The 27,984-nt window shown below is 50.3% G+C and overlaps 1 protein-coding gene across 1 annotated transcript in view; it reads right to left on the reverse strand.

Moving 5' to 3' along the window:
• Positions 1-428: 428 nt before the first annotated feature.
• MBTPS1 (membrane bound transcription factor peptidase, site 1) overlaps positions 429-27,984 on the reverse strand; it is a 49,818-nt gene continuing 22,262 nt past the window's right edge. Inside the window, exons 10-23 of the mRNA XM_040633658.1 lie at positions 26,904-27,055; positions 23,661-23,822; positions 18,792-18,936; positions 15,408-15,590; positions 14,608-14,780; positions 13,237-13,352; positions 12,539-12,695; positions 11,685-11,809; positions 10,979-11,056; positions 8,625-8,765; positions 6,666-6,797; positions 5,494-5,620; positions 2,343-2,473; positions 429-1,230 (exon numbers count right to left, since the gene is read on the reverse strand). Of these exons, the coding sequence (XP_040489592.1) occupies positions 1,034-1,230; positions 2,343-2,473; positions 5,494-5,620; positions 6,666-6,797; positions 8,625-8,765; positions 10,979-11,056; positions 11,685-11,809; positions 12,539-12,695; positions 13,237-13,352; positions 14,608-14,780; positions 15,408-15,590; positions 18,792-18,936; positions 23,661-23,822; positions 26,904-27,055 (2,019 nt within the window). The 3' untranslated portion in view covers positions 429-1,033. The remainder of the gene's footprint in view (positions 1,231-2,342; positions 2,474-5,493; positions 5,621-6,665; positions 6,798-8,624; positions 8,766-10,978; positions 11,057-11,684; positions 11,810-12,538; positions 12,696-13,236; positions 13,353-14,607; positions 14,781-15,407; positions 15,591-18,791; positions 18,937-23,660; positions 23,823-26,903; positions 27,056-27,984) is intronic.

A 27,984-nucleotide genomic window follows, 5' to 3' on the forward strand; every position in this document is an offset into this window, starting at 1 on the left:
CGACAAAGCATGACATCCTGGTCATGCTACCACACGAGTGCATCTTACAAATGTGCTAAGCGGAAACAACGGGCCACAGAGTGCACGATTCCACGTATGTGAAATGTTCGGGCCAGGTTCCTCCAGGTACAGGAGGGGCTGCCGTGGGGTGGGACGGAAGGAATAAGCTTGCTTTCTTAATGGGAACAGTGTGTTTTGGGGATGATGGAAATGTTCTGGAATCACAAGGGTGATGATTACACAACCTTGTGAATATACTAAAAACCACTAAATTGGACATGTCAGAGAATTTTATAGTATGTGAATTATAGCTCGGACATCCACCACCCACCCCCGCCGCCCAGCAGACTCACTGGGAACCCGTTCCACGCGGTCATCAGGGAGAAAGGGGGCAGGTGGAAGAAGAGCCTGTTACACCCTTCTTTTCAGCTTCATACAGGTAATGCATATTTATTGAAAATTTTCTTCACCGACAATGGTGAAATCAAGACCCCAAATTACAAAACATGATGGCAGTTGATACTTATAAAAATAAAGCGAAGGTCTATGTTTCACAGATCTGTGCAAGTTTCCTTCAAATCTCAGTCTGTCCTTTCATCGAAAAGGAGGTCACGGAATCTGTGTTATTCCTCATGATGTCATAGTAAAAAACCGCATTCCACTGACAAAAAAAATAGCTTTGCTTCCAAATAGCACAAGTCTTTAAAGTGACTTTTCCCAACAATAAATATAGAAAATAGCCTTTGACGAGCACAGTTCAGCTTGGTCAGAGCTTTCGCTGGTGTAACGCGGCACGCCCCCTCGGGTCAGGAGCCCCCAGCCAGCCTGCCCAAGCCCTCCCTGGGTGCACGCCGCGGCCACAGGAGGTCTCCCCAGAGGCTGACCCACGAGCCCCTCCCGCAGGACCCCGCGAGGCCCACTGAGGACAGACTCAACGACGCTGCAGCTGGAGACGTGATCCCTTTCCAGTGGGCTGCCCCTTACGGCCGTCCTCGAAGGCTCTCTTTGGCTCTCACGGTCGGCTGGTCTGCTGTCACACCGAAGGGGTCTTTGGTGGGTGAGCCTGCTGCATGAGCTGGGGGCGCTTCACCCTGGGCTTCCTGCGCTTCGGCCTGCTTCTGGCCTTGTTGATTTGCACCACAAAGAAGGCCAGGACCACCATGGCTCCCAGGAAGGCAAACACGGGGATGGTCTGGCCCACCTCCTGGTTGTAGCGGCCAGGCATGATCCCTGCAAGAGCACAGCAGCAACGGTTAGGAGCACCAGAGCTGTTCGGCCACAGCCTCCATGCCTCGGAGGCAGACTCGTCAGAAACAAAACGCTAGCTAACCGCATCAGCGAGGCTTCCGGGGCAAACATAACAGTTTGAAACCTTAGGTGAAGTGACCCAGGCCATTCAGAGAACAAACGGGAGATTCTCAGATTAGCGGCCTCGGGAGTGGGGTGGGAGGGCTGTCTTATGTGAGGTTTTTGCTCCTTCCACTCCCTATGCCCACCTCAGACGGAGCCCGTGACTGGCCCTTCTGTCACAGACGACCGACGATAGGGGTGCCTAGAGCTGCTTTTGGTTTCCCTAAGTGCGTTGGAAGACGGACAAGTCTGGACACTGGGAAGGAGAGGAGGTGCTGGTGTCAGAGTAGCTGAGTGGGAGGAAGATGGGGGACGTCAGGCAGGGAGTAAGGATGGCTGGCCATGCCCCCACCCTCCTGGGAAAGCCTTCCACAGATGGGACACGTGGTCAGAAGTCAAGAGAGGCAACTGGACGGCCCCTGGTTCCAGAACTGACCATGACTGCAGGCAAGGCCCTCAGGAGCCTGGCATCACCACACAATGTTCCCAGGGTTGGAACACAAGGGCCATGGCGCCAGCTCCTGGAACCAGGAATCCCACGGGGAGCTGTAACCTCTTGAAGACCACAGGGATCTCCAGAGGGAAACTGGTGCCCACGCCTTGCTGGAATGACCGGATACCGGTCGTTTCAGGTAAGGGAGAACCTGTGCCAAATAGTCGAGTCAGGCCAAAAGTCACTGCCCATGGAGGGGACATTTTGCAGAATTTTGACAAGAGTGTGCAAGTTACTCTACTGGAAGAATTTTAAGTGTAACACCTGGCTATCATGAAAGAACTTCAAATTTGAAAATCAGGGGAGAATGTTCTGAAGGCAACACGGTGTGTTAATCCTTTAGGCCCACTTCTGGCTTCGCTGATTCGCACCACAAAGCCTGGACCAGATGCTCCCGGGAAGGCAAAGACAGGAGCATCTGGCCCACCCTGCGGGGGACAGGGAAGCACCAGAACAAACCAGAGTAGGGTCAAGCACATTGAAGCACCTAAGAACTGACCTCCAGGAATGTCCCAGGCACCGCTCTCTCCAGGAGACAATGGTCTCACTTGAGGGCGGTTCGATCGGAAGTTGGGTAATACCACTTTGTCCAGGTCGATGGAGAGCAGCTTCTGATGTTTCCAAAGATTACTTCATAAAAAATGGATTAAAAGAAAATAAAAATAAGCAATTGTACTAGCCTATGATGCTTAGCCAATGCCTAAGAAATAAAAATGTTATTTAAAGAGAACGGTGAAGTGATGTTCCACTGACACCTGCCCAAGCCCAAATGCATAGCAACACTAGTGACAGCTTCTAGGTCCCAAGACAGAAATGTCAAGTCCATATGCATGAGATCTGAGTATTGTGAGTAGAGGTCAGTTCTACTGTGTTCCTCACAGGCCCCACAGAGCCTGCTTCTGCTTACACTGGACACGTCACCAAGCAGTGGGAGAGGAAACCACACATTAACCTCTGAAAGGAGCCTGAGGACAGGAGCTGAAGCTGGGGCTCAGGGCTCCGAGGCTGGCGGGATGGTGTGTGGACGTCTCTGCCACAAGGCACCGCAGCCGGCGGAGCCTGCTTTCCGATGAATGCGGACCAGCAAGGGTGCTGGGAACCAGACATCCTCTCTGTCCTCAAGGACGCCACCACGAGCAGGGACGATGAGGCAGACCCATAAACCAGTAACAGCGGAGCAGTCAAGAGAAGCAAACCGTGGGAATGAGCATCAGCCTTGCCTGCTGGGCCAGGACGAGGAAGAAAGGAAACATGTCCGCTCTGTGAATGTGCTGGCCTCACTACAGCAGTAGCACTGCTATTCTCGTTTCTGATTCTGAGACCCCAACATTTCAGGACCATACCTGAAGAATGGAGAGACCAACAGGCTGCACAGAGCAGCGGAAGCTTGGGGCAGGGGCGCCTTGATGAGAGCAGAGTGCAAAGAGGCCGACAGAAGCCTGCTCTGGCCGACCCGGGGGGAAAGGAGTACAGTGTGTCTGCTGATTGTGAACCCACTTTTCTGCTTCTTATTCTTCCACAAGCTGTTGGCTTGTCTTGTACTTTGGCCGACTGAGGCGAAGAGACTCCGTTCTCTCGGCACCTGGGGTGAAGGGGCATGGGGCGACCCCGAGTCTGAGAAGGCGCTTTCTGCGCAGCGAAGAGAGAAACTACTCTCGCCTACTTGCAGCTGGGCAGCTGCTTGGAAGATGCCGGTGAGCGCGACCACCTGTCCTGACTACAGGGTTTAACTTTCCGCTTCAGTGTCATCCTCTGGAAATTAAACTGACGAGGTGAAGTTATGAAATCCAGGCCGGATGAGCTCTCCGCCCTGCAGCTGAACAGATGCGGGGCTGTGCTTTAATTCTGACATGAGATCCTGCTCCAGAATGTAAGTATCTGGCAATGGCATTTTCCAGGTGACCAATCGTGGAAAACCACACACTATGTTTCAGTCTGAGAAGTTCGTGACACTCCAACAGAAAGACAGAGGGGTCACCCCACCCACAGGTTCCTCTCGGGTGTCACACTCCCGTGAATGCTCTGAGGACACCTGATGCCCAACAACGAAACCGACAAAGGGGTCATTTCAGAGACAGACAGAAACTTGTGCTCAGCACTGGACTGAAAGACACCAGGCTTTTCCACGACCGTCTGGAGCCGTCTGACATGGTCTCAGATCTCTCAGCTTCAGAATTGCGACCCAGCTGTAGGTCTCTGGGGACTGAAAGTAATTTTCAACAAGATGCTTTGTGTGAGGTAAGGAAGAGCCTGATGGGCATGTTAAGAGCAGTTCCTGAGAGTGCTGGCTGACGCCAACTCCCAGGCGCTGTATGCCATCCCTGATGGCCGGCTGGTGGCGGACAGACTCCTGACACAGGCACGCATAAGGACCAAGGACAGCCTTATCTGCTTCTGAGGCCCAAACAGCACTGCGGGGAAAAAGTGGGCTTTGGCAACTCTGGCCAAAACTAACTGTCCCCTCAATAAGAACTGCTGACCACAGCTGGAATGAAAATCTGGTCGAATGCTCCGATAATGGGTGGCTATGAATAAATGGGATGCAAAAATGCAATCTTATCAGAAATTTTTAAATGATGGGATATCAACTAGAATGGAAAAGTACTCTGTAATTAAAGTTTCGGGAAGAAACAGCTGATGTAAAGACGACGTGAAGACTTTACAATCGCACAGTCTTCTGCCGAGCGAGTTCTCAAGAGGACGAACAGTCCGTGAGCAGAGCACTGAGTAGTCTGTTCACGACGTGCGGGCATCCTCCTCCTGGTGGCTCACAGCGTCGACGGTAGTCCTCTGTCCCTGCCACCCCCAGCCCCAGCCACACCAAAGCCTGTACCCACCGAGACTCAAACTAAGTGGGCAGTCTGGTGGGGAGCCCCACCGGCCAGGAGGTGTGAGCTGTGCTGCCAGTGAAGGCGACAGCTGCCCGCAGCACCGCTCGAAAGAGAGCTGTCCTGCAACACGGGCCCCTGCCTCCCTGTGCCAGGACCCCAAATCAGGACAAGCCCCCATTCTTCTTGCCAGGAACAGGGAGGAGTAGTGAGGGGGAGAAAACACGGGAAGCAGCATGCTCAGCTAGCCGCAGTGCCTGGAAGAAACAGCAGGAGTAAGGCGCAGAGGAAGGGCTCGATGGAGTCGGTGGGGTGAAGCAGCAGGCAGACCCGCAGCGTCCGGACACCATGCACACAGGGGCAACGGGGACCGGGGGGAAGGGCACAGACACGCGCGGCCAGGCCACAGTGGGAACGCACACCTCCGGCAGTTGCAGCCCCCCGGGCTGCTGGAAGAACCTGTCAGCGTCTCAGAATCTGCATCACAAACAGGGAGCACTCGACTCTCGAACCCCATACCAGAGGAGTCAGAGCTTCTGCTCAAGTGACAGCACTGTCAGAGCGCAGCTTTTCAAGCAAGAATCAAGCAAGCCTAACAAAACGCTAATCACCCCAAGCACTTCTTTAGCAGGTACCACCAGAGAGCATCAATCTAAAGGTCGACATGGGGGCTCACCGACTTAAATAACATCACAAAATGACAAGCTGGAAGATCTGATGATTTGATAATGATGTCAGTAAAATTCCATTCTCTCTTATAAAAAAAGAGTAATGAATCACAAACCCCGCAGAAGGAGTGGAAAAGCACAGGAAAGCACTAACCTGGGAGCCGTCTCGTTTAAAGGCTGTGGCTTGGCCCATGACAGGTGCGGACAGGCCGGCAGAGCCCGAGGCTCCGGGCCTCCCAGACGGGCCTCGAGGACCTTGGAGTACCGGTGCAGGTGGTTCCCTGGGGCGGCAGCAACGCCAGCGACACAAAACCATGGTTGTTAGGAAGACGCACGGAGACAACTGAGGGGCCTCAGCCTGTCTGTTTTCCTGCCAACAGGCCCGCCACGTGCCCTGTTAACCTGGCTCCCAGGAGCTTCAGGTGCAAGCACTGACCGGTGCCCCCAGGGGGGACGTGTGCTCACTGCTCACCATGAGTGAATAGAGCAGAAGGGCCACTGCCTTTAAAGTGGCCACACCATACGCATGGCCGTACTGACCACATTTCCACACACAAGGCTATACTCGAGGACTCTAACCTGTAGATATGCTTCAGGAAAAAAAGCTTTCTCTTCTGGAGTATTCTCAAGCAAAAAAAAAAAAAAAAGTGCACTTTCAAAGTTCAAAATTTATTTCTAGACCTGCGCTGTCCAGGACTGTAGCCATGTATGGGTACTGAGCAACCGAAAGGGGTTGAGTGTCACGTTTCAATAATATTTTGGTCTACGGGGCCAAAGAACTTCACTAAAATGAATTTCACCTGTTTCTTTTTACTTTTTTTAGCGCGGCCACTGGAAGATTTAGAATTTTATCTGCGGCTCACACTATGCTTCTGGTGGTCCCGGCAGTGAGGACCTGAGCAATCCAGCCTTGAGCGCACGCAGGCCAGCCCTGCCTCACACACAGTGGGCTAGGCCGCAGGTCACCACGGCTCACCACCCAGTGACCTCGACCAGTTACACCTCTCAACTCCTGTCTCTTCATCTGTGAACTGGAAAGAACGGTATCTATTTTCCCAGAGCTCTGAGAGGCCCTGGGGAGGTGATCTGTGTGCCTGGCACTTGGTAAGTGCTCAGAAATGCTGGCCCTTCTACCCACAGAACCCCAGGAGCCAGGGCTCCATCTATGAGAGGGGACGATACATGCTAACTCGGGGCAGTGCGAGGACCTTGGAGTGCACGTCCTTTCTATTCCTAGGAGAACAGCCGGGGGCTCGCCAATAGGCTCTGTTTCCAGCAGGCACAATGGCCTCCTGAAGCAGCCAAGCGCCCCCCACACTCACTCACCTTCCATCCTCTCTGGAGTGGCCGAGCCGGCTCCACTGGGAGGGCGCTGCCGGTTCCCGGAATGACTGAGGCTGGGAGGCGTCACCCCATAGGACGTGTACTGGAGGAGCGCATCCAGGAGCCAAAAGCAGTCTGTGGGTTCAACAGGCATGCTGTTTAGGGATTTGAGTATTTTTAAGGAATCCCTACAGGAAAACGAAAGCCCCTCGAACGAGAAATGGGAGGCGAGATCACCTATTCTTGAGACACGCACATCCTCCACAGTCAGCGCCAGCCCACAAAGACCAGCATGACACACGGGACCTGACTGTGGGCTTCACTCCCGGCCCCAGGACTCAGGTGGGTCAGTGCCACTGGGTGCTGGGCTGGACAGGCTGCCCGAGTGCCACATGGCTCTGGGCCCCTCATGATGAGGACAGAACGGAGTCCACTCAGGGATGGCCACCACGTGACACTCATGGAGCAAAGAATCGCCCAGAGAACAGGGCACCAGAGCTTCTGCCAACTCCCGGAGGCTGTACTGGGGAAGGATCTGGATCTACACTTCGAGGGGTGAGCCAGGACCTTGTGTGCACTCCACTGGCAAGTGAGTTCAAGGTCAGTACAAGTGCAAAGTCTAGTAATTGGACCAGCGGGCCCTACGCAACATACAGGAACAGGAAACGGTCATTCTGTGGGACCCGGCAGACGTCCAGGCGCTGGGCTGCAGCCGACAGCCCTCATCACAGACCCACACAGAGGGTCCTCTCATCAGGACACTGAGATGCTTCAGCATCTGTAAACCTAGACCCACTGCCTCACATGGGTTCTGTCCATGTCTGCCACTGCAGTCCCACGGCCACCAGCCGGGACCGGACAGGCCGCCGACATACGTCGCCAGCAAGCACTTCGCTCACTTAAGGGCACTCTGGCCGCGTGCTTGAAGCACCGCCGCGAGATTTAGAACCAGGACAGTCCTCTCAGGCATTTAAAATTTTAATAAAGACTCTTACCAGGAGATCTCCAGTCTTAAAAGAAAATCTCTATGGAAATAAAACACTAATCTTCTTTCAACTGTCACTTTAACCTTTTTAAAAAGACCAATCATATTCTAAGGATTTACACAAAATGCTGGGAATTTAGTCAAGCTCAACTTCACTCAGAGAGACACACAGCTCCCAGCTCACGCTCCAGTGGCTTCGCTCTCTGCTCGGGCCGGGTTCCCATCTGCAAATGTGAGGCTCTGGCCCCTGGCCCCGGCCCCATTCTCCAGGGAGCCCGAAGACGAGCTTTAGACCCTGCTGTGTCGGCACATCACCAGGCCGAAAGATGCATCACTTTCATATCCCATGTCCTCCTTCACAAAATGAGAAAGAAACAGTTTGTGTCCAGGCTTAAAACCCCAAATTTGGAGTACGTGTTGAGAGATAGCGAAAAAGCGGAGGAATGCCAAGGATCAGTCCCCCTTGCTAGCTCCCCCCATGCCCGACGAGGATATTGAACGCCCCCACTAAGGACGGCTCACAACAGCCAAATTTCCAAGTCTGGGAGGAGAGCCAAGCGCTGGCCCTCCAGGAAGAGTGGATCCGACCTGGGAAGGGCACCCCACACAGCAGCGCCCAGGACGTACAGACTCCAGAGGGGGACGCGGGGGCGGGCAGAGCCAGGCAGAGAGCCTCTCCACTGAAACGCGACAGTCCGGCCTCCGCCCGCATGAGGACAGCGGCACGGCGGGGAGGGCAGTGCAGCCTGTACACACAGTTTGGTTCAGCTTGCTCCATGTGTCCAGATTTAGACACCGAGCGAAGGTGCCACACAGCCAAAGCCATGGGGGACTTGCCCGGGCACATCGGGCACACAGTGGCAGGCCCTGTATCTTCCAGCACCGCACCAGTGCCTTTGCACAGACAAGGGGGAACGAAGGGTTTGTACACTGGTCAGAAGCCCAAGCCGCTCTGTGGCCACACCCCCAGCCCTCACCCTTCTGTCGGTGACTGTCGTCCAAACAGTTGGAGTCTCCGTACAGCACAATCCGGCCTCCGCCCTCAGCTGGAATCTGATAAAGTCCCAAAATGGGCACATTTTCAACAACTGCCGTTTCCTGCTTTAAAACCTCCAATCCTAAAATAATACCACAACAAAACAAAAATGTTGAGGAATGAATTATTTTTTGTTGTTGAGGAATAAAATGATTTTCCAATTGCTACTTGACAAAACAAAATCACAGTAAAATCTAATATTCAGTCACAACGGTGCAAACTTTCACAATAGGAAAACATCTTAAGTGCCATTAATTTGGTTTTAGCAAAACACACTTACGTGTATATCCACATTTCCATGCCATCCTCTTATATTTTCACTTGAAATGGTGGTACATAGTATTTTTAATCCTGAAAATACACATTTATGTCCCCTCTGATTCTGCTGAAAGGCCTATGTCCTGGGGCTGCCGTTCACAAGGGGCCGCCGTCCCGGCAGCTCTCGCTACACACAGGTACCTTTGTGGATTTGGTAACATATACCTACGCTTTGCATTTTATTATTAAAAGCGATGATAAATATAACTAATTTTTAAAACTGATGCCCACATACTTTAAATTTAGATTTAAGACACCTGTTGCATTTGTCTCACAATTACAAATGTTCCAACAGTGGAGTCCTCTTACCTCTGCCCAATCAAATGACACAGTTCACAGTGTTAAACAAATCAAGAAGTCAAAAATGCATCAACGCCTCGAGCAGCCACTGCCAGTGAGAGCACCATACAACCTACGAGGCTAGCCCTGAAGCCAACACTCTCCTCCGCACTGGACAGGACGCACGTTTTCTGCACGGTGTTTACCGTGCTGGTAACATCTACACCGTCTGTGGCTAAAAACATACGGCATTTCCTGCTCCCTATGGATAATCCCACCAGGAACTAAGTGGAAGAGAAAATAAGATTCTCCTTGTTGGAGGGAAAGACAGAGAAGAACAGATGAAACAAGGCGAGTGCGTGTTGCATTGCCACGCGGCCTCGTTGTTTGTCTGAGGTTTGAATCTGACAAAAGGTCCCACTTGATCCAGCATAAACCCAGATTTTCAAATTCCTATTTTGTACCCAAAAGATAATTCAACTTAAAGACTCCGTGGAAATAAAAAAAGCCCCTTAGAAAGAACTTCAAGGTAACTAATTTTTATTTTCACCAGAACAGTAAAAAAGGCACCTTGAAATCTACAGTGATCCCCCTAGCCCCCAAAACCAGGCAGCGACAAGTCAACAACGAGATCGCTACTCTCGCACCCGCACCAGAAACCACGCTGCCCTGGGAGAAACAGATTCCAGAAAGAATCACTAGCCCATGGTAAAGCGTGCCTAGTGACACAATTACTGACGTGCCTAAAGTTAGAAGACAACCTTAAGAACACAGATCTATTTACTGACCTTGCCTTGACGAAGGGAAGATAATCACGCTAGGTAATAAAAAAATAAATTCTACAGTATAAATGCAAAAAGATGACAGAAATTCTGCTTTCTTGTCATTTTTAAACAAAGAAACTGTCCCTAACTTCCAGTTATAGAAAATAGCAACCTTCATTAGAAGCAAAACTGCAAGGGAAGACCTTTCTTTCCTTCAAATTCTTTTTCCTTTTTTTTTTATTTTTTAAAGATTTTAAGTAATCTCTACACCCAAAGTGGAGCCGGAACTCACAACCCTAAGATCAAGAGTCACACGGCCCACCGATTGAGCCAGACGGGCGCCCCGCTTTCCTTCAAATTCTTAAGGGAATGTTAAGAGATGGCTCTGCAATTAGTATTCGTTATACAGTTAAGAACTGTAAAACATGGTCAACGTTTTTCTAAAATTTTAGTGATCTGGCAACGATAGAAGCAGAACAATTAACAAATAGTAACAAACTTCAAGCAACTTTGAAGGTAGTTAAAAAAATCTACAAAGATTCAACAGCTGCTCTCCTGAAGGAATTCTATTTATTTTGCAGTGATCAGTTATCTATCCACATATATTCAAATTATCTATCTTTGCAGCCCCCAGAGCCACCAGCCAGAAGTCCTGCCTAAAGCAAGTACTATACAAATGGTATTACAGCAAGCTTTTTAAAAACACAAAACTGCTAAGGGATACAGGGTGATGAAAACGTTCTGCAAGCAGATAATAGCAATGTCTGTACATCTCTGTGAACATGAAAAGTCATGGAACTGTACACCTTAAAAGAGTAAGTGTTAAAAAAAAAACCCATTTCTTAAAAAAGAAGAGTAAATGTGAATTATATGCAAATAAAATGGTTATTAAGAAAAAAAAAAAAAGGGAGGAAACCAAAACAGCATTCCTTACCTTGGTCTTTAAAAGTCTGTGTTATCACTATGCCATCTTCTGGAAATTTAGCAATGCTGCACCCTGATGCGTAATACACTAAAGAAAGTAGTTATTCGGAGTTACGAGAAGGTAGAAATACTCAACACTTGATCAACAGCTACTGATTCACCTAAAATTCAGTCTTTACGTAAGACAGTTTTTCTAACACTGTTTTTAATTTTAAGACAAAGGATGCTGTTACTGCCTGTTCACACTTAAACGACAAGTAGTCACCCCCAAATTCAAGCTAAAAAATGCTACTAATGCGAGGTCTCTGACTGAATAGACCTCAGAAGTCAGAGCTTTCGAGCAGAGGTGGTAACAATAATGCTCAGGGAAACTTCTTAAATGAGACATGCAAGTGATTTCATGAACAGAATTTCATAAATCAGGGACCTGCGAGCGATTTCCTCTCTGGGAACACGTGAGTGACATAAAGAACCTGACAGGTGGCACCAAGATTAGGAATGCCCGCAGAAAAGATTCTCATTTTAAGAATCTGGACAAAACGACAGCTTTACTATAGATGTCCTTTTTGAAGACGCTGACGGGTTCTGCCTACAGACCCTACTTCTCTGGAAACCACACCAGCCTCTCCCTTGGAAACCCTGACTTCAAAGACATGTGGCTTATGCTCTTACATCCTGAGATAATGTGCCCTATTAAAGAACAAACGAAACCTTACTGTCATGGTTTGCTAAAGTAAAATCCCCTTCATATAGGCCATCGCTGAACCCCATGTTCCAGACAGAGAGCAGTTCGTTCAGAGCAGGGACATTAGCCCCTCCGGTGTCCGGCATCCACCACTGCCTGTGGAAGAAACAAGGGGCACTGGTTGTGAGGCGCTGAAACCCCACCCCCGCCACACACAGACATACACACGCGGTCTTTTCATGACAAAACTGAAGATCTCCTGCCAGAGGCCAGCCCGTGCACACTAAGGCTTCAGCTGAAACCGCCTGTCTGGGTTTGAGTGGTGATACACAGCACATGCCTCAGCCAGCGTGCGGAATGAATCAAAGCTAAATTCACCTCACACAAGGCGCCGTGTGCATACAAACACACAGCTATAGAGCCTAGACCTCGAGAGGGTCCGTGAAGAGAGAAAGAAGTCTTTAAAGCTGAACTCACAGACTCTGAGGAAAAAAATTCAAAATATATTATAATGATACATTCATAAAACACCGGGAATCCTTATCGATAACTCATCTACTAGAAGGTTCCTTTAAACAAAGGTTCCTTTCTTCCACTTACATTTGTATAGATTCAACAACAGCGAGATGGGAGGAACTTACAGCTCAAGTATCTAAGATCAACAAGGGAAGACGATACCTGGGATCAAGGAGCACTCTGCTTACTGTACGAGCAACTCTCGGCAACCTCACTGCTGGGGAGAGGGAGCCTGCTCCAGCCCAGTGTCTGAACCTGTCTCTGGCAACGGAAGGACCACCTTCGGACCAGTCCTCTTAAGTACTCGCCAGGCAGAATTTAATTCTCAAAAAGCCACATTTCTTATCAAATACCAACTCCTATCAGTACCTCGTGTTTTCGTCGTAAAACTTGACTTTCCTCATGACAGACGTGTTGTACCAATCACTGAAGACAATGAGTGAAAGGCCATTGTCCACGTCCCTCCTCAGCTTGGCAACCTCCTCGGGGAAGTACTCCTCCTCGCTGTCCACCATGAGCAAAGTTCCTGAGGGACGGAGGGCCGGCGGTCAGAGTCTGTGCCTCTCAACCGCAGGACTCGCGGCTTCAGAAACACAGTCTTTCAAGTGGTGTCCACGTCTCAAGCTCCAGCTTCTAATATTTTGGTCTGTGGCCCCCGTGCCCCTCTGGAAGGGGGTGAAAGACAGAGGACCAGAGTCCCAAAGCACAGTCACCTATTAACATTGCTGGCCTCTTTCATGTGTGACACCCAGGTACACAGATGTCACTCACTGGAGAAGCAGCAAAATGCCGCGCTAGTTTCTTTTAATTAAAATAAATACATAAAAATGCCAAGTATCCTTGTCCCTAGTCTGCCAGTGTCCCACTTCTCCGAAGGTTACCATTGTCACCACCGGATAGCGACGTGTGTCACTGCGCTTCACAGCCTGGCTGCAGTTCATACAAGACAGGGAGGCCCTGCACCCACTCCCTCACTGCCTCTCGGTCACACTGCGGTTCCTCTTTCCAACGGTCCCCACACGCGCCCTGGCAGGAAGGACACCTGGCCAGCACCTGTGGCTACTCACCATACTGACTTGCGTCAAAGCACGTGAAAGGGGAGCCGAGGACTTCAACAAAGTAGCCCATGCTTCTCAAGTGCTGGTACATGTCCCGGAAGTTGGTGTGGATATGGTCACCATTCCTGAAACACAGTAAGCTCCGCACTAGGATGACCCATCTCTGCTCGTGACGAGGGCTCAGCGAGCCACACAGCTGGCTTCTGAAAACGGCCACCTCAAAGGATCGCGGCTCACCGCCGGCAGAGGCCTGGGGGGTCCAGCCTGCCACACGGAAGTCAGCCTTTCCAGACCAGTGTTCTCTGGGCTTGCATGTAAATCGGGTGATACCGGGAAATCACGCATATGGCACGGGCTCGAAGCAGACACGATGAGAAGGAGTGGCCAAAGCGCTGCTCTGCAAAGTGCCCTGAAGCGTCCCGTTAGCGGTGGCAGACGTGGAAAGCAACCACCAAGAGCCGGCACAGGAATGCAGAGGCGCTGGGGCAGCCGCAGCGGCTAGTGACCCCGTCAACCATGCAGCACAGACACAGATCACCTTCCCATCGCTTTTCCCCCTGAACATACTCATTTTCCCACTGTACCCTCTACGTGAGCCCCTAGCCAAGCGCCCCATGAAAGCCCCAGGGGCCCCCTCCCTCCAACCCACCAGAGCCAGCTCCCCCGCAGGGCTGAGCCCATGCGCCTCTCCAGGACGTGGCCCTTACCTTGGCCTACCAACTTCTCACCACTCCTCTCCCCCTGCCTCTGGTCCGAGCCTTCCAGAGACATCTTCATGAAGAACCCATCATGCCTCTAAGTGTCCTGCCCCCATCTTTCAAGGCTCCTTTCACCCCACTTCCAGCATTAGGTCCAAACTCCAGTACTTACAGAGGGCCGCAATGAGCCTGGTGTGCAGGCCAAGAGGAAGCCAAGCCAGCTGCCCTGGAGGGCAAGCCAGGAGGGCTGGCTGAGGGGCAGCATGGGGCAGGGTCTGGAGAGTGGAGCAGGACATACCAGGGAGTCCGGCATGAGAAGAAGTCTGGAGAGGCAGCCACTGGAGAGCTTTAGACCATGTGTGCTCGAATTCCTGCTTTTTAAGATTACCAGGGCTGCTGCATGGAGAATGAACTTTAGGGGAACAGCGAGACTGGCCAGGAGGCTGCCGTCCAGGCAAGCAAGGACAATGGCCTGTGTGGGGAGGGGAGCAGAGGCGGCAGCAGCCAGCTAGGGCAGCACTTGGGACACACTGTGAAGGCAGAACTGACAAAGTCTGCTGACTGACTTAACAGTAGTAAGGAAAGAGAGCAATCGAGGACGAGCTCGGTGGTCATGAACATCGGTCAGGAACATCCTGCTGTGGGAGGACTAGTATAAGCGTGGCAGCTGGTGGCTGCTTACCAGTCCAGAGGGTCATTCTTCATTCTCAGGTTATCCCTGGGGAAGTAGCCGGGGGGGTAGCGGAGGTTGTGGTACTGGTCCCAGAGAACTCTCTTGCTCCGTGGAGGAGCAGGAATTATCTTCACCTTAATTGGGAGCTTCACGGTTGAAGTCTGTTCTGCACCATTTTTTGACTGAAATAAATAAAAGACATTCAAACTGCCCCTTTTGCTCAGAAGAAACTTTCAGGCTTTTGGGTTAAAAATATCACTTCTATGTATCAATTTAACATTAACAATTTAATTTTATTTTCATTTTAATTAACATTTTAAATTTAAATTTAAAGAAACAATTTAAATAATCTGAATGCAAGCATTCCTAATGACAAACGTTGGAAGAAACATTCATGTGTCACAATTCATCTTATTAAAATTCATCCTTTAAATGTTTAAGATATAAAATTTAAGGCACCTTATTCCTTAAAACTCCTGGACTACACAGGGTTAGCCCCACAGCCCCTTGTAGAGAACGCGTATTTTTGCCATCACTTTGAACTTGAACTCTGGCACCAAACAGTCTTAGCTGTTGTTGCTTGGCAAGAGAATGGGAGGCAGCACCACTCACTGCTGAGTGGGCTCTGAAACTCCAGCCGCTCCACAGGCCCGGGAGCACCGACCACGGCCTGCAAGCCTCAACACACCTGTCAACTGGCTACAAATCCCAGACTCCAGGGACTCGGCCTGCATCCCCCACCCCACTTCCTGGCAGCAGCCGGTGGAAGGTTGAGAGCAGGCCCCTCCCTGGCGCGCACTCGCTCTCACCTCCGCTGGGGAAGCTACGGTGACCGTGACGTGTCCCTGTGCGACGCCTTCCCACGAAGCCGCCTTCTTGGTGACAGAGATGGAGATGGCCAGGTAGCCTGACCACGGCCATAACACGGAGGAGTACGAGAAAGCAACTTCGATGTTGTCTCCATTCTGCGGCAAGTAGGGCTGCCAGTCAGGCTGTGGGAGACATGTAAGCGCAGGCTCTGGTGAGATGCTCACCTGCGACCTTACCACCTCGGGTTCAGACCCCTGCTCCACTGAAATTCCTATGTAGACCCTAAGCAACCTATAACCGCGGCAGACTAGGTCAGTCTGGAACACTGTCTAGAGCAGTCTAGAACCCACTATTTCAAACAGCCTCCAATTTTAAAGAGAATTTTTTGCGCCAAGGTTTAAAAAAAAGGACACATGGTTTGGCAAAGAACTTTTATCTGACAGAGAATGTAAATAAATGAAAACTCTCCAATTTGAGAACAAATTCCAATTATTTGTATGCTTCAGGAATCACAGCAACGTAAAAGAATAAGATACTAAAATGGCATGGACCACACAGCCAGCAGCTGGGCAGGCAGGTCTCTGCAGGACGCCTGCAGGAAGAGGGGGCTTGGGCCTGAGCAGAGGGGCACACGCGAGGAGGCATCTGGAAGAAACACACGCTTGCTCCTACAAATGAACCACCATTTCAAACCGACCTAAATTACTCATTTCCCTCACAAGCCAGAGAGCAATATTCTCCCCAAGTGAGTCAGCATATTAAAAAAAAAATTCTGAAAAAGAAGACAAATATTCGTAGGATACGGCACCACGAACAGTGAGGAAGAAAAGGGATCTGTGATAAATGCTCCAGGGACCACTGGTTAACAACAGAAAAAAGTTAATTTTTATCCATCTCTTATGACATGCGTCAAATGGATTCAACACTGATGAGAAAATTAACCATCTTACAAGCATAAAAGGAACATTAGTAGGAAATAAAATCGAGATTTTATCCTACTCTGGAGAGAAAAGTTTCTAATTTTTGAAACAAGAGAAATATAAAAGATGAAAATCCAACCACAGGGAAGTGTGGCACCTGTACAAAACCAAAGATAACTAAGTAAATAACACGACCTCTAGTGTTAAAGAGAAAGACACTAATCTGGGAGAAACTGTTGCGTAAAATACAACAATGGTTATTTCTCTAGGACAAAAAGACGTTCAGGTGGACAGAGAAACCCTGAACCACAGCAGAATGGGCCACGGGAATGAAAAGCTAACTCATACAGGAGGCAATACCACCGGGGACGAACCTGGAGAGCGCCACCTCCCAGGTAACCGGAGAAGTGCTCAGAAGCAAGACGTATTTTATCCCCTCTAAATGTACAGTTAAGAGATGAACCACCTGGGGCGCCTGGGTGGCGCAGTCGTTAAGCGTCTGCCTTCGGCTCAGGGCGTGATCCCGGCGTTATGGGATCGAGCCCCACGTCAGGCTCCTCCGCTAGGAGCCTGCTTCTTCCTCTCCCACTCCCCCTGCTTGTGTTCCCTCTCTCGCTGGCTGTCTCTCTCTCTGTCGAATAAATAAATAAAATCTTTAAAAAAAAAAAAAAAAAAAGAGACGAACCACCTACAAACAAACCAAATGTCCACCAACTGATGAATACGCAAACGTGGCCCAACCACACAATGGAATATCACTCAGCTGGAAAAAGGAATGAACCGTAAAGACACGCTGCGTGAAAGGCCAGTCATGACGGGCCACACCAGGCGTGACCCCATGGGTACGGGCTGTCCACAACAAGCAAATACAGAGATAGAAAGGCCCTCAGGAGCTGCCTGGGCCTGGCCGGAGGGAGAATGAGGAGTGACAGCTAACAGGGGTTTCCTTTTGGGGTGATGAGAATGTTCCGGAATTACAGAAGAGTGATGGTTGCAATCACTGCTTGTGAATATACTAGGAACTCCTGAATTCACTTGATTTAAAAGGCTGCTTTATTATGGTACATGAATTTTATTTCAATTTTTAGCAACCTCATGGAATTAAAAAAAAAAAAAAGCTGTCCGAGCCCGTGCACGCAATGGAGCCAGGGCCCCTCCATGTAGCTGGCAGCAGCGTGCCCAGACACAACTCTCGGAAAGAGTTCTGCAGCATGGACCAAGGGCCACAATAACGTCCCCGCTCTCTGACTGGGAATTCCAATCCAGGGAGTTTATATTAAAAAAATATTTCAGAAGAAAAGGAAACCGCATATGCCAAGATACTCAGTGAAACGTTTACAGCTGGAGACCCCCAGCTATCCAAGCACGGGCCGCTTCCCACGTGGGCCCGGCGGTTAGCGCCACGCTACGCGGTCACACGGTCACAGCTACTGCCTCTGCACACGGATAGATGTAACACCAAGAATTCATACTGTGAAGAAGAGCGACAAGGAAACTGTTGGCAAATTGCTGAGATTTGACAACTTTGTTTCAAATCACACCAGAAGGAAGGATTACTCAATTAGATCACGGTTTGCTCAATGGAAATACTCTAACAATGCTGAGGACAAGGGCCTGAGTATGAATGGATTTCTGGTTTTATAAGGACAACAAAGCAGAAATCTCTTTTAACTTTTTAATGTTTGGATTATATAAAGCTGCACTGTAAATGCTCATTTTTGTAAGCTCCTTGTGATTATCTTGAAAAGAAGAACAGTCTGTTCCCTGAAAGTTAAAATAAAAATGTTTTTATTTAAAAAAACCAGTAGGTAAATTATGATTTAACAATTGTATGTGATATTAAAAAGCTGTAGCAAGTACACTGGGGCTGTGCACAGAGTTACATTTAACAACATAATGAGAACTGAGAAAGACAAGATTAAAGTTGGGCCTACTGCACACAGAACAAAAATACATACTTGAGATAAAGGCTGGAAAAGAATACTTTAAGAACAGTGGTTACGTTAGTGTGCTGGGGCGGGAAGTGAAACATTTTTCTACTCTCTTCCTGTCCTTTACTATCAAGATAATGCTTATTCAGTAAGTAAAAGAAAAATTATAAAAACAAAACTAAAAACAAGAACACACCTTTTCAACTGGAGGGCCCATTCGTGCTCACTCAAGAATACGATAATTATAGCTGGGCATTTAATTACAGGGGAAAAATTATATTATGAAGAATCAAATATAATTAGTCCATTCACGAGCCAAATCTGAGATGTCAAAGTCAGAAAGGAGCAAACTGGTTCCATTTATCCTGGGCTTATCAGTAAAGAACTCAGGAGAAAACAAATCACTGCTTCCAATACTCTGGCACCCGGGACAGGAGGAGAAAACCTCTCCTGCTTTAACAGCAGGAAAGAGAGACAAGGCACAAAGGCCGGGCCATGTCTAAGTTCACCATAAGCCAGAGAGCGGCGTCACCTTGTCTACAATCCTTCCTGTGACGCCCATGCCGTTGAGGATCGTGACGTTGACGATTGTCGGCATCCCTCCATAGTAGATGGGCTGGGAGCAGTACGGCCACATGTAGGGACACTCGGTCAGATCTATGTAGCTGGGGCTCAGACTGAAACAAAGAACACAGTGTCAGAGCAGAGCACGTCAGAGAAGGACAACGAGGCCCTACAGCTGCAGGAGCGTGTCTGCACGGAGACCCGAGCCGGGGAGGGCTGCTCACAAGGCCACCCTGGGCTGGCACCCGGGGACCTGCGTTGCAACGTTCTCTGCGCAGAGAAGCCACTGGGCCGGCCTGTCCAGACTGCTCACACGTGGCACGATGAGCGGGGGAAACCTCTTCCCTTCCATAATTCTGGAATTCTGTAGGCCCTGGCTGGCACGTAACCAGCCCCAGGGAACACCTTGGGCCCAGAGTCTCGAATGACAGCACCTCAAATCATTGGGGCAAAGAGCGACGTTTTATGAAGGGAGCTAGCTCACAGACAGGTGGCCACGTGGCAAAGATAAAAGTCAGATCCCTGCTTCACACTGTACACAAGAAAAGTCCCAATGGAGCAGAGAAAGTCAAGCATACAAAAGAAAGCAAACACATATTAGAAAAAAAAACGTGGGTGCATTCCTTGTACTTCCATGCAGAGAAAAGCTTTCTGTGACTCAAAACCCAGAGCTGGCAATGCCAGTAAGAACCTAACAAAAGCGGCTACTGGAAAACACACCGAACAGCAACCAACACTTCACCCCAAGTCAAACTCCAACTGACACACACAGAGAAAGATCTGCAGTGCGTATCGCTAACAAAGGGTCAGTGACCCTCTTCTGTAAAGAATTCTTAAAAACTGAGGAACAAAAACTGCAAAGAAAAACGGAAAAAAAAACCAAGCAGACGCTTCCCAAGAAACGGATAAAAACGGCCCTTCAGGGGCGCCCGGGTGGCTCAGTCGGTTAAGCGTCTGCCTTCGGCTCAGGTCATGATCCCACGGTCCTGGGATCGAGCCCCACATCAGGTTCCTTGCTCAGCAGGGAGCCCGCTTCTCCCTCTGCCTGCTTCTGCCTGTCACTCCCCCTGCTTGTGCTCTTTCTTAAAAAAAACGGCCCTTCACCATAGACAAAGTGCCCACCTCACTCCGAACTAGACAAACACAAATGAAAGCAACAGTCGGAGCCTCTCTGTCCCCCATCAGACTGGCCCCAGGTCAAGTGTGGAGGGCATCCTGAGGCAGGGGCTCTGGGAAGCAGGCACCCCCGCGCGGGGGGCTAAGGCCCACCACCAGGCACAACCCTTCTGCAGGGGTGGGGGCGGCAGGGCGGGACCTCACAAAGCTTTGACCCAGCAATCCCATCTCTAGGAACCTTCCCTGAAGACACACATCCGTGCAACTCCATCACACCGGCACAGCGGCACTCACCGCAACAGTCTGTCATGACAACACACTGCAAGTAATTCACATGCCCACACGTAAGTAGTTGACTAGACCACACACATCCACACTACGCCACTGTAGTGAGAAAGAAGAAATCTCCATGAATTGACACAGAGTCATTTCCAAGATACTCTTCCGTGAAAAGAGCAAAAGGCAAAAAGATGTTTGCAGTGATGCTGTCCTTAATGTAAAAGGGATGTAGGAACATATGCATCTCTCTGCTCATTCAAGCCAAACCAAAGAAGAATAAACCCCAAACTAACGACACTGTTATCCACAGGGGGTGGATGGGGACAGGGTGGAGCGATGGGCGAGTGGGAGCAGGGACAGAGGGGACGGGGGGGAGGCCTCCCCTGTGCACCTCAGACTGCAGAGCCAGAGTAACGCCTCAGTACCTAATACATAACCTGCTGAAATCAACCACGATGTGTGTGTGTGTGTGTGGGGGGGGATCCACAAAGAAATACAAACTAAGCAACTCAACTGTATTAAACATGAACACCACTGAGAGGGGCCACGTGCTGCGAAGTCAAAGATAAGAACTAGGCACAGACCCCGCACTCCAGTCAGGACATCTGTTTTTCACGAGGGAGGGGTCAGCGAAGCTGCAACTGCCTGGTATAGCCCGGACAGACCGAGCAAACAGGTAACCACTCTGTGCCTGGCGTGCTGGAGGAGGGCATCCCATGTAAGGGAATACCGGGTGGAGAACCGTGGCTTGGCTGGGACCAGGGGAGGGATGGACTCACGTGCTCCTCTCTGCAGTGACAGACAGGGACAGACAAAGGCACGGACGGCGTGAACACGCAGACACTGCCCAGCCGTCTGCTGAAAGGGCCCACAAAGCCACGGGCATAGCGGCTGGGGGCACACCGCTGCTGGGTCTTGGTTCCAAACACCCCCTCCCACGGAAGGGCCAGGGCCGCATGGGGAAAGAATGACCACCAGGGCTGGGGCTGCAAAGCCACAGCAGCTGACTAGAAGGAGCCTCCAAGGGCCAAATCTGGGACAAGCTGAGCAACAAAATCAACAATGATATCAGTGGGCTACAATCCACAGAGTAAAATAAATATCCCCGTGCCCACACTGATATAAACACGTGGGTAAGTAAACACAGGAGAGAAAGAGGACAGTTCTTCCTTAGATGAGAACTCCAACTAATAAACGTAGAAGGAATGAGAGAAATAGAAAATAAGCACAGGGCAGTGCACAGTAGTATCGTTACAGGCAAGAACCAGCGATGGATGCCGGAACCCGTGAGTCAAAGCGTGTTAGACGCAGGATGATCTCTGGGCGCCTGGGGGGCTCAGTCGATGAAGCATCTGTTTTCAGCTCAGGTCATGATCCTAGGGTCCTGGGATCGAGCCCCACGTCGGGCTCCCTGCTCAGCGGGGAATCTGCTCCTCCTGCTCCGTCTGCTCCCCCCTGTGGCTTGTGTGTTGACACTACCTCAAATAAACAAAATTCTTTTAAAAAATAAAGAAAAAAGGAAAGAAACACGATCCTCTTCAAGTGCACCCACAAGAGGCACTTAGCAATCACAAGGGACAGGGGAGGGACCTGGCAGGCGCCACCTTCGGAACCAGGAGCCCTGCTGCCCAGATCTGCCGCAGGAGCACGGCCCACGGACCCTCTGCCGTGTCTGTGCCAGGGCAGGAGCCCTGCTGCTGCTCCCGGCCAAAGCTGAGCACAGGGGGACCTAGGGCAGGCCCATCCCCAGAGACACAGGCTCCTCGAACAGGCCACTTTGGGTCAGCAGCTCCCCATCAGTGGACACACTCTGGGACCTGTGCTGCGGCGACCCTCAGACTCTTCCTGTCTCCTTCCCATCCTCCTTCCCAGGTCCCCTCCCCGCAGCTGATCTCCTGGCCGTGCCCTCCACCTTGGTGTCTGCCTCCCGGCGGGCAGAGAGTGATGCACCGCCTCAATCACAAGGCCAACGGACCCCGCCAGCCCTGAGGGGAACAGGAACCGAGCAAGTGTCCCCACAGGAGGAGACCAGGCAGACAGGCCCACCCCATGGACTGCAGGATGGTGGCCACATCCTGGACCCGGAAAAGGACGGGACGCACAGTGGGTGAACTCTGAGTATGGTCTGCAGATTAGGCCATGGTAATGAAGCAGTGTTAATTTCCAGGCTTTGAGACTTGCACCACGTTATCTGAGACATAGTCCTCATGTACTATTTGTGAAACTTCGCTGTAAATCTAATAATTATAAATAAAAGTTTCAAACTAAAAAGCCAAAAATAACTCTCACTAAAAATACATAACCTCAAACTAATCATGAGAAAGCATCAGATAAACTCACATCGAGAGGCAGTCTCCTCACTACCTACTAAGTAACTAATCGGCACTCCCAAAAGAGTCAGGGTCACAAGCGATGGCAAAAGACAGATGAGCCACAAAAGGCTGGAGGGACCAGGAAGATGGGGCGACCAGCACAGGCCGGACAGACACAGCACATCAGGGCCTGGGCACCTGTGAGCAAAGCCTGCAGACTCATCACAGCCCAGTGTCAGCGCTCCTTTGCTGGTTTCAAGAGTTCGAGTATTGTCAGTGAAGGTGCTGGCATCAGAAAAAGCTGAGTAAAGGGTATATAACAACAGCTACGCTATTTTTGCAAATTTCTGCAAACCTAAGATTATTTAAAAACAAAGTTTTGGGGTGCCAGGTGGCTCGGTTGGTTAAGCGACTGACTCTTGATTTCGGCTCAGGTTATGATCTCAGGGTCCTGGAATCGAGCCCTATGTCTGGCCCCGTGCTTAGCACAGAATGTGCTTGAGGATTTCTCTCTCCCTCTGGTCCCCCCACTCCCGCTCTTCCCTGCCTGCACGCCTGTGTGCTCTCTCTCACCCCCAAATAAGTAAATCTTTAAAAACAAAAGTTTTAAAAGTAAAAAGAGGGGTGCCTGGGTGATTCGGCCAGTTAAGCGACCAACTCTTGATTTCGGCTCAGGTCATCTCAGGGTCCTAGGACTGGGCCCCGCATTCAGCTCCAATCTCAGCACAGAGCCTGCTTGTCCCTCTCCCTCCCCCTCTGTTCCTCCCCCAGCTTGCACTCGGGCTTGCTTGCACTCTCTCTCTCTCAAAAACAAAAACAAACAAACAAACAAAAAAAAAAACCCCCACTTTAAAAATAAAAAAATAAAAAACCTCCCTTTAAAAGAAAAAGTATAAAGAAACCAAATCAGTATCTTAAGCTATCTGTGTTACAAATAACAGATCATGAGTTCAAGTGCCACCAGGCGGCGCCCACACAGAAGCAGCCGCCTAAAGCCTTCCCCGAGGGTCCAGCGCGGTGTCATCAGTCAGTGCCCAGTTCCTGTCCCAAGGCCAGTAGTCTGTGCAGAGGAAGGAATACCCTCAGAGGCCAGGGAGGAAGGGAGGCCGATTTAAAGGAAGCATACCAACCTCGCCTGCGGCTTGTAGCTGTTGAGGATCTGATAGGCCCTAAGGAGATCCAGCTTGCCGTGGCCTTGCTCAAACATATTCACACCAGGAAGCCTGCGGGCGGACGCAATGAGTGCCTGCTTCATGCTGGCCGGGTTCACCAGTTCGCGCTTCTGCACTGTGCTGGAGAGAAAATCACGGATTTGCTCACCATCTCTCAGCAGGAGGAGGAAAATCAGACCATCCCTAACCTGTGAACGTGCAAACCTGTGACCTCCCATCTTGCATCCCATCTACTGGGAGCTCCTCTGGTGAAGCCCATGCAGCTGAGAATGAACATGTCATTTCTGCACCTGTCTCGGGATGACTTCTCAGCCACGTGGCTCAGGGAGCTTCTGTCTGTTTATACTAAGTTTATCAGAAACACGTATTTTCCCAATGACATGACTGAACAGACCACAGAGGCTGCAGGAGGCGGGAACAGGTCAGAGTGCCCAGCTGCAGAGGGGAAGGGAAGCCTGCTAGCAGAAGGAAGAGAAGGAAGCAGACAAGCCGCGACAGCACCTGGTGGCGGAAGGAACGGAGACCAGACTGGGCCTGGAGAGGACCAGCACGTGGGTCGGGCAGGAGCCCCAGCGCCTGAGTGCAGCCACGGCCTCACAGGTAGGGAAGGCCTGGCAGAACCGTGCACACTGACGCCAGCCGGAGCGCTGCCCCATCAGAACACACCCAGACAAGTGAACACACAGCCCTACCAGCCAGGAACTCCATGCCATGTGGGCATGATGCATGCTTAAGAACATCAGCACTGGGGCGCCTGGGTGGCACAGCGGTTAAGCGTCTGCCTTCGGCTCAGGGCGTGATCCCGGCGTTCTGGGATCGAGCCCCACATCAGGCTCCTCCGCTATGAGCCTGCTTCTTCCTCTCCCACTCCCCCTGCTTGTGTTCCCTCTCTCGCTGGCTGTCTCTATCTCTGTCGAATAAATAAATAAAATCTTTAAAAAAAAAAAAAAAACATCAGCACTAACAAGCACGTTTCTGTACGTCTACATATCACAAATACAAGTAAATGTTAACCCCTCGATGCACGGGACAAAATACAGAAAGCAAAAAAGACAAACGGACTCTCCACAGTTCCCGAATGTCTATGATGGCGGCTGGTCTTGGAAGTGTGGGTGCGATTTCTAATAGATCTAGGTGGGAAATCCGGGGTCAGGAGAGTCAGAGGACGTGAAGCGAGAGTCAGAATCAAAGAGCCGCCAAAAGCTCAGCGGCAGCCACAAGCCCCCACCCCTGCGTGGACAGGCCAGACCAAAGGCCAGGTCCGGCTTCCTCAGGAGTGCTGCCAGGCTGGAGGCGAGCTGACGCACCCTGGACGCGTTTCTCAGCTCCTACAGTGGCACTTTTCTTAGCTGCAGGGAGATAAGGAAAGTGAAAGCCTTCCCTGACACCGGAAGCAGCTGTACTGGAAATGAAAGCCTCCTCATCTCCCTACTCGCCTGATGGGGAGAGGTGTGCTGGGCTCACGAGTGCAGCCAAGACCCAGCCCTGCCCACAGTCATGGTCGGTGGGGAAGAAGCCAGGGTCTCTCTTCCATAAGCAACAAGGTGGCCAGCAGGAGCCCTAGTGGAACGAGCTCCTCCACTGAGTATGAAAGCCTGGGTGCAACCAGGTAACTCCAGTCTGCTTCCCTCCCCTCCTCCTCTCTGCAGGGAACATGGGGTGACGAAAACAACAAGAAAAAAGACAAGGTTCTTCTCCAGAGCCCACCCTGCCCAGTGTCAACAGTTTCAAGAATCAGGCTCTGAACTCTAAGGGAAGGACAGGAAAAGGAGGACAGAGATAGATATCCATTTTATCAAAGATTACTAATTAAAAAACAAAATACCCCCGGCATCAGAAGCTGAAGCCAACATAAACTTACTTGCTTTAAAAAAGAATTTTCAATATAAAAACATTTGCTATCATTTCCCTATTTTAACTTAATTCTAAAATTAACATAGAATATATTAACTTTCAACTATGCAGTTTTACATTAACGCCAACACAAAGCTCAACTAATGCCTCATCTAAGTAGAAAGAGAGTGATTTGGGGGAAAATAAAAAAGAGCACTAACTCCCAAGACCTCTCTCTGTAACCTCAAGGGCGAGGCACACAGCCCATGTGACTAAGTCACAGCACGTGACCGTCACTTCTGGCCAACTGGTTTTGAGAACTTTCTTTCAGCTTCACTATCTGCAAAATGAAGGGCCAGTCACTAAGCTCCATTCCAACTGTGAGAGGGAGTCAATGAGACGGAGAGAACAGATAAATTACACAGAGAAACTGTCAGTCCCACTGCCTGACGGCAGCTCCTCTGCTAACAGCACACGGAAAGGTCACTCCCTAAGGAAATGAAGAAACGGAAGGAAAACATCTGACTTTTTGTGCCCTGCCTGATAAACGCAGTTGTTCGGACTTAACAAGTACAACTAAATAAAGCACAAAATAGGAACGTTTAAAAAAATAAAATAAATATGGAAGCACAGGGTCCACGGGGAATCCCGTACCTTCCTCAAGATTGCTGTGAGCCTAAAACCACTTTTTTTTTTTTTTAAGATTTTATTTACTTACTTGAGAAAGAGACAGAGCACACACGTGTGCAGGAGTATAGAGAAGGGTCAGAGGGAGAAGCAGACTCCCCGCGGAGCAGGGAGTCTGACAACATGGGGCTCACATGGGGCTCGATGCAGAACCCTGAGATCATGATCCAAGCCGAAGGCAGCTGCTTAAACAACTCTTAAAAATAAGTCTTTTAAGGGGCTCCTGGGTGGTTCAGTCGGTTAAACATCCGCCTCTTGACTTCGGCTCACATCATGATCTCAGGGTCCTGAGATTGGGCCCCGAGTCAGGCTCTGGGCCAAGAGTAGAACCTGCTTAGGATTCTCTCACTTCCCCTCCCTCTGCCTTTCCCCTCCACTCTCTCTCAAATACATAAATCTTAAAAAAAAAAAAAAAAGTATTTAATAAAAGCAAAGTGGAACAAAAGCAGACGCGGAACAGTAGCAGGTACCGTGCCTTCACACGGTGCCTTCCACAGTTACTGTGTGTTCACGCAACTGCCCCCTCGCACACGAATCCCCTACACGGAACAGGGCGGAGATGGAGGGGGGGGGGAAGCAAGGGTCATCATGTGCTCCCCAACTCTCCAACCTGGCTGGGGACAAACAAGACTCAGCTCCCGGTCTGCGGGCACCACGTCCTCTCTGCTCAGTGGCACTCACCTTACCAGCAAGGTGACGGCACCGGCGACCACCGGAGATGCCACGCTGGTCCCCGACAGGGCCCGGCAGCCCCCTTTCACACCAGAGCCCCTCACTCCAGCGCCATAGGTGACGATATCGGGCTTTACACGGCCATAGCCTCCTGGCAGTTCCTACGGAGGAGAGTAGCTCGGTTTGCACCACAGCACACCGCAGGCACGCGGCTACACGCAGTTCGGGGTGAATACGGGATATTTCCAGCTGGTGTGACCTTAGCCACACACTGGTTTTATCTGAAATTCACTGCGACAGAATATAAGCTTAAATGGCAACGGAGAAAATGAAACTATTTTGGGTGTGCTTTATAATAACCAGTATTAATAGTAATGCCACAAAGCAACAGAAAGTGAGTCTTTTAAATTCTGCAAGACTAGAAAGTGGAAATTGCTCTAAGTAACCTGAAAATTAGAAATACGTTAAAAATATCAGAAAATTAGAATTAAAAATTAAAGATGTTTCTTTACAGGGAAAGGATAACACGACACAACTGGAGACTTCAGTCTGTAGCAGAGGGGAAAGAAAGCACTTAGAATGATACACGAACTGCAAGAATAACAAGACTTTAACTGAGTACTCTCTTCAATGTCCCAGAAATTGAGGCAAAACGAGAATTATGACAAGATCTTACGTTGTGTAAGAAAGAAGTACACCAATCTGAATTGAACAAAACCTTTCCTGGCACTGAACCCTAACTAGACACCAGACCCAGATTCACGTAGGGCACCGCGTAGTGTCTTCCAGACCAGGCAGGAACGTGTCTCACAACGCCGCTAGGAAACAGGCCTTGGTGAAGGCCAAGGACAGGACTCGTGAGTCCGAGCACCAGGAGGGGCCGGTGGGCGTAGCTGAGCGATGCCCCCAGGAGCAGCTACCTGCACATGCAGCTCTGCTCTGGGGGTGACGGGGGACGACTCAGCGGCACAATCAATCCCCAAGGAGCGGAACTGATTCATTTGCTGGAGTTATTTCAATTTCGTACAGCTAAACAGAATTTTTTCCCGGGCAGCAGAGCTGACAGTAAGCTGTTCTCACTGGCTTCTCC

This window comes from Ursus maritimus, unplaced genomic scaffold (assembly GCF_017311325.1).
Source record: "Ursus maritimus isolate PB19 unplaced genomic scaffold, ASM1731132v1 scaffold_19, whole genome shotgun sequence".
NCBI classification, from domain to species: Eukaryota; Metazoa; Chordata; class Mammalia; order Carnivora; family Ursidae; genus Ursus; species Ursus maritimus.